Source organism: Lactuca serriola, chromosome 7, assembly GCF_051521515.1.
Source record: "Lactuca serriola cultivar US96UC23 chromosome 7, Lser_US96UC23_V15, whole genome shotgun sequence".
Taxonomy (NCBI): Eukaryota; Viridiplantae; Streptophyta; class Magnoliopsida; order Asterales; family Asteraceae; genus Lactuca; species Lactuca serriola.
In genome coordinates, this window is record NC_136414.1 from 73799114 (window position 1) to 73805927 (window position 6814).

Consider the following 6814-nt stretch of genomic DNA (forward strand, 5'->3'; position numbering starts at 1 on the left):
AATTCTTTAAGAATGTTGTTTTTTTTTTCAAGAATGTTAATTTTATTATTAAAGAATATTAGTTATGAACTTGTAATTTGTACTTTATTCTTCAAGAATGAAAATGATAAAAATAAATATTTAATTGTGTCCTCTAGAAAAAGTTCAAATCAATCTCCAAGAAATCGGTTAGGAAAGTTAATTTTCAAAAGTATTAATTTGTATTCTTAAAGAATATATAAAAAATAATCAATAAATCAACCAAAAGAATCAATGCAATCTTCAAAAAATTTTCAATATTTTGAGTTTCTTATACAATATATTCTTAAAGAATTCATAAACAACAAACTAGAATCAAATTAAAAAAAAATGTAGACGGTACCAACAATGATATAGAAGGATATAGTAGTTAATTTATAATGTAAAAATACTTAGTTTGATTTTTTGAAATCTAAAAATAATTTGGTCGCGCTGAAGGCCACCATCATGGCAGTTGTTGATATCATTAAGCTGCAGAGACCAAGAATCAATCGGTTTGGCAAACTGGTTCGAAAATCTTGCTCAGAAAAACGGCCAGTGAGGATGGACTGGAACACTAGTAATGATGTACTCGATGCAAATAGTGAGATTGCGTCTGCTACAGCGAAGACTGTGAAGGCAACGTTTTCTGTAAACACAGGGATGCCTGTGTCTTGCTTGCTTCCACCTGGTACCGTGATTGCTGCTGCAAATACGATTGTGGCAATCAGTGCTGCAGTGATGCTGCATGATTCTGCTACAGCTTTCATCCACTGTTCTCCTTCCTTCACCAAATGTTTGTGTTCCTTTGTGAATACCATATTCGGTGTCTCGTTAAAAATGTTTTCTTTAGTAATGTATGCTGGAGATACCATATTCTTCACCACCTATATAGAATTATTTAACTGGTTAACTAAACAACAATATATAATTCCAGTCCTACAATTCATACCTCATGCCATTGAAGCTCTCTTTGTAGTTGTAGTGCTGCACCAGTTCTAAGCTTTAGTTTACGAGTGGGAGCTAATCTTCCAACCAAGTGTAACATATTGTTTTGTGAAGAGTCTTCGATAGTTCTATAAACATTCCTACGCTCCCCAAGGATATTGATAAGCTCGTAGATATTTTCTGAACGGTATATTACTGCTAACTGGATGATGTCATACCCACTTTTATCTTTATACCTAATTGCTTGGGGGCATCTCATTAAAATCTCATCAACAACCTCATAAGCATCTTGACGTGCTGCTTCATGAACTGGTCTTTTGTAATATCGAGGATCATGAGGTTTATTAGTGGTCTTTAACTTGTCGATTTCATCACATACCAATTTTAAAATTTCTTTTGCTTCTTCGGGTTTCCTGTGTTTCTTCTCGATATTGGCAATATATTTAACTGTATATGCATGGAAAAAAGGTAAAAAAATATCAAATTTGTTGTATAAATTATATAAGTGGATTAACTTCATATATACGCTCTTACATTGTGTTTTTAAAATCGTCCACATAGAAAAATAAAACATAAAGAGCGGAAAATAAACCATCGGTATGAAGAGGAGAACTATCAAGCAATAGATCCAAGATAGCATATATAATGGAACTGCAAAAACACAAACTATTCTTAGAGTAATACGATATATATATATATATATATATATATATATATATATATATATATATATATATATATATAATTCTCGAGTTCTATATAGTCGTTGGTTGTCAATTGATAACTCACCCTTTATAACGGTGAATTCTACCACTTTCAAAATACTCAAAATCTTCTTGCTAGGTACATCCTCTATGATTTTCATAATTGGGATTTTGTGGAATCTTACTAATTCATAAAACACTATCCTCGCTCTGTCGACCATCCATTCAAAAATATGATTCGGAACTGAAACAGAAAAAACATATCCAATCATACATGAAGCATGCATGCATGCATCCGATCTTTAATTAAAATGAATTAAAGCTGCTCCGGAAACATAATTAAAAACGAATAACAAAAAAAAAACTATATATATATATATATATATATATATATATATATATATATATATATATATATATATATATATATATATACATCAAAAACTTACTTGGATATATAAGTATTTGCCAATGGTCTAGCCCAGTCGGAAAGGTTTTAGCTATTGCCATCAGTACCTCATCGCCTTCCACAGCAAATTGAGGATACTTTTGAATTAACTCCTTTGCTAAATCTGCAGGCATGCATGTTCAAAATTAATCAGCAAGTCTTATAATCGTATCTATGTGAATGTGATATAGATTTTTTTTTGGCTAGCTACACACCATACTGTTTTGCAGAAACAGCATTAGCAAGAAGTTTGGAGCCTTTTTTTACATCAATAGGGTGAGGGATGTTGTTGGTTCTTCCAACTTCGTTGGCAGCTTTCAACAAGTATTCAACGGTATCCAGATGCATATTTTCAAAAGCTTTATGCAAAGGTGTTTCATGTTTATTGTCTTCTGTTGCCAACAAATTTTTCTTTCTTTTAATCAAGAGCTTTGCTCCTTCTGTGTTTCCGACAATTGCAGCAATGTGAAGGGCTGTGCTTCCATTTTTATTTTTCATTTCACGTAATTTTATATCTTTGATTTTCGATAACATCTCACTCACAAAAGAATTGTGACCTATCCCAACTACTATATGAAGTATGCTGTTGCCATCACTGTCGATTGCCTCTGTGATTACATCTTCGTCTTCATTTATCATCTCCCTTCAACAATAGCACTAGACAACTTCTTGTTGCGTTTCGTCTTTTCTTCTTCTGTCATTTCGACTTTAGGTTTTCTTTCTATGAATAGCCCCCCTATTGCCGCCCTTACCTTCTTTTTATACCTTAATAAGCTTTTGATTTCTTCTTCCGATTTAATCACAATTTCGCCATATAGTGTTAGTGGATCTTTTGGAACTGCGCTTTCATCTTGATTCGTTTCAGTCTTTGTTTCTGCTAAAAACATATCGATTCCTTCTTTTATTCATTGGATTTCAAACTTTATTTATATGTCTTTTATTTCCGTTAATTCCCTTCTAGTTTCATTTGACGTGCCCTTTTTAAATCTCAATTACATGTCCACTATATATGTATATATGTAAACCATATATAATAACCTTTCTTAAACATTGATCCTTACTAAAGTTTATTCAAATTACGAATTTTAACTAATGATAAGAAATAAATAAAAGACAAAATTGCAAAAATGGTTCCTGTGGTATGCATTTTTTTGGGGGTTTTCGTCCAAACTCTGACTTTTTTGGATTAGTGGTCCTTCTGAGCTAGTTTCGTTGCGCTTTTAGTCCATCTGAATAGTGAAATGACTGTAATACTCTTGAGTATTTATTTTCCATTTTTCTTTCATTTCTTTTTAAATCTAATAATTATTTATTTATTTTGATAATTAAAAAAAAACAAGGGGCTCTCTCTCTCTCTCTCTCTCTCTCTCTCTCTCTCTCTCTCTCTTAAATCCTTAATTCAGATTTCAGATCGTCAAATTTACCTTTAGCCCTAGACTTGAGAGTTCCAACCTAACGCTTCTTCTTCTAGTTCGTTCATCCAGAGTAAACGAATCAAACAAGAAATTGATATGTTTTACTAGTGGTTTGATAAGAAATTCGATGTGTTTTCGCAAGATTTTTTGGTAGAAAAAATTTCATTAAATGATCCTCGACGCCGTCTTCAATCTTCTCCCATCGGACGTCTATGTCACTTAACTGGACTCTCTTCTAGGAGGTCGCGGTCACTGCACAAGCTTGTCGTCTTCCTGCCTCTTGCACTCTGGTGTCCTCCTTGAGAATTCCGATTTCGGATTGGATCGTGAACTAGGTCCCGACGAAAACTTTCAGGAAACAAAATTGTTTCAGGTAGGTTAGTCTCAATCAAATCATTTCTATTCTAGCACTGTTAATGATGATAAGATGAAAGAGACTATTGTTTCTAGTTGTTCTTGGTCGTTGCGCGATGATCTCTACTTGGATACTGTTTATAACATCGCTTCTAAATTTCAAGATCAAGGTGAGACTGAGGTATACGAACGAGACACAGAAGCTTTTATTTTGTTGTTGTTTTGGTGTTTGCAAGAGGAGAAAGGGGTGTGTGTGTGTTTGTTAAAGTGTTAACCCAGAAAACCGTTTTGAGCTCTCAATAAAGAGTTGAACCAGATATACACAATGCTGAAATCACAACCAAAATTATCAAGCAACACCTGAAACCCAGATCTTCATGTTATCTCTTGTCCCCTCGCCATTCAGTTATTTATGAGTGTGTTTGTAAGTTGTTTAGTTATTTCTGAGTGTGTTTGAAAGATGTATGACATATCAAAAATGGGTTTCACCCTAACTCCGATAATGTTTTTAAATAATTTTGGTATTGGTTTGTTGATTTGTTGTAACTGTTGAGGTTTTAAAACTTTAGTCTGTTTTTTGTGTGTATATTTCGAGTTGCAGGTATGTATGTAGGTTCCTGTAAAGTGTTGTGTGTGTGTGTGTTTTAATTTCCAGGAAGAAATTTGAGTCGAAAGGAGGAAGACGATAGGATGAGAGAGAGAGAGAGAGAGAGAGAGAGAGAGAGATAAATGTGGGCCCGCATTAATTATTTATTTTCTTTTTCATTTAAATTAAATAGAAAAAACATAAAAAAATATATCAAAAGGGCATTATAGTCATTTTAATTTTACGAAGGACCAAAATTACGTATAAACATTGCCAGAAGAACCACGAATCCAAAAAACCAGGGCTTCGACTAAAACCCTCAAAAAATGCATACCGTATGGACCATTTTTGCAGTTTTGTCTAAATAAAATAACATGCATGTACATATGAGCCTGAAATATGATTGCATGATAACTACATTGGAATATTTTGGTGTAACCTTAAATATGATGCATAAAACATGAATATAACGACCGAATTTGTGATTTTGATGAAATATCTGTGAACAAATCTATCATATATGTGGATTTTATATAAATGTTGTTGTAGAACATGTGTGGCATTTAATAAAAATAATAGTACTTTAATACATTTACGTAACACAATTAATATTTGTAGAAGGATAAGTACGAAAAAATACCGAAAGATATTTAATTTCTCTTATGACCAGGGCTGAAATTCCATTATCAAATTGACCGAGAGGTCAGCCTGGTGCTCAAGAAGTTTTGATCGGTTGTATGTGTATATTAATTTGTAGTATAGAGATCTTAAGAACTTTTTTTTTTATCTGGTAAAAGTACAGATCTTGTTCGTAAATAAAAAAAAGAACTGTTCCTAGTTAAGGCTTTGTGTTTCTGAACAGCAAGTTATAGAAGGTTTATGTAATAGTGTGTTTATGCTGCAATTAAATGTGCACCAAACTGTTCATGATGTCGAACTTGTAATTTTAAAAGTTTACGCATATGTGAAACAGGCTATATATTAATGGTCAAATGAAGACATAAAACTGCACGTTCATGTATATTAAGCAGGTGTTGACAGTTAAAATGTTTCAATATTAAGTGAGTTTAGAATAAGCAGCTAGCGAATGAGTGTACCTTTTGTAGAATGCGTTATAGTTGGATCATAGATGGATTTTAGTTTGTCCCAAACGTCTTTAGCTGATTCAAGATTAAAAACGGTGTTAAGGAGCTCTTCACTGATCGTACTGAAAATCCAACCCTTTACCAGACTGTTAGATCGCGTATTGAAGTCTGGGGTAATTGGATCACATACAATGCCATGGAGATTGTAACTCTTCAGGAGGCACCCCATCTGCTTCTCCCATAGATGGTAGTTTCGTTCACTGGAAAGCTTCACAGAAACGAAGTTAGAAACATTCGCAATGAATGCATGCGAGTCTTGATTTTGTGGTGCTGACGATGAAGAAGAAAATGAAGAAGGGTTTGATGGGCTTGCCATTTGAATGGAGAAGAGGTGTGTGTGTGTGGCATGTTGATGAGCTTCTTCGTGGTTTATATATAGTGCATATAGGGCTAATTATTATATTCGATACGTGCATTAATTAGTCTCAGCTTTATCTTTTTTTCTTCCTCTCACTTTCTTTTTGCTAAACATATTCCTAGTACACAGTAGAGTGCATTGCTAATGAATAAGATTTGTTTAATTTTTTTTTTTCAACAGCAGAGCATATATTATGAAAAGAATAGATCTAATTGCAGAAAATTGGAGACGGAGTACAAAGTTTGCCCCCTTTCTAAACAACATCACTGATCACTCCATGTAATAATCCTGGAAACTAATCGCGTAATCAGCACCGATATAACTAATTAACACACCAAGATATATAGAACAACTAAAAGTATAAAAGTAGAGAGGGAGGTGTAGTTTTTCACACCAAGATATATTTGATGTATTCCATACTTGCATTAGGTACTCTCGCTTTATCTTTTTTTCACTCTATCACTCTTTCTACTTGTTAATTAAGATATCCCTTGAGAGGGAATTTAGCTTCAGAAATATTGTCCATGACGGTGAAAAACGTTGAGTTCTACAGGTTACATCATTCAAAATATATTAAATGAACTATAAATAGTAACATACTAACGCAACAAAAAAGTACCCTTTAGCGAGGACAAAAATCATCGCAATAGGTTCCACCTGTCGTCGCTTTTACCTCGTGGCTAATACTCCTTTTTCATCGCAAATAGCGTCGTCTCTAATGCTCGTCGTCCCTAAATGGTCACTGTCGTCCTTATTGCCGTCGTCTCTATTATCTTTCTGGGCAGCGGTTGGAGTTTTTCTGGCTACTCTTCCCGGAATCAGTTATCGTTGCAATTGGTCAATGTCTTCCCTAATGATG

The 6814-nt window shown here is 33.7% G+C and overlaps 1 protein-coding gene across 2 annotated transcripts; it reads right to left on the reverse strand.

Annotated features, from left to right (window-relative positions):
• Window positions 1-387: 387 nt before the first annotated feature.
• On the reverse strand, window positions 388-5929 carry LOC145062247 (uncharacterized). Of its 2 annotated transcripts, XM_079009878.1 has the most exons (7): window positions 5550-5929; window positions 2313-2971; window positions 2099-2221; window positions 1735-1893; window positions 1480-1596; window positions 950-1392; window positions 388-884 (listed from the first exon to the last, which is right to left on the reverse strand). In XM_079009878.1, exons 2-7 carry the CDS (start codon window positions 2734-2736, stop codon window positions 411-413), a joined length of 1740 nt encoding a protein of 579 aa, XP_078866004.1. In that variant the 5' UTR covers window positions 2737-2971; window positions 5550-5929; the 3' UTR covers window positions 388-410. The 2 variants fall into 2 exon arrangements, with proteins under 2 accessions (XP_078866004.1, XP_078866003.1); XM_079009877.1 differs by having other exon boundaries at window positions 950-1596.
• Between the last annotated feature and the right edge of the window lie 885 nt (window positions 5930-6814).

Bases quoted from the DNA above. Each gene is read 5' to 3' on its own strand.
- LOC145062247 (XM_079009877.1), bottom strand. From the start codon at position 2,736: ATGATAAATGAAGACGAAGATGTAATCACAGAGGCAATCGACAGTGAT. The intron at 1,597-1,734 runs GTGAGTTATCAA...GTGTTTTTGCAG, and splicing joins AGAATTCACCGTTATAAAGG to TTCCATTATATATGCTATCT. The intron at 885-949 runs GTATGAATTGTA...AATTCTATATAG, and splicing joins GAGAGCTTCAATGGCATGAG to GTGGTGAAGAATATGGTATC.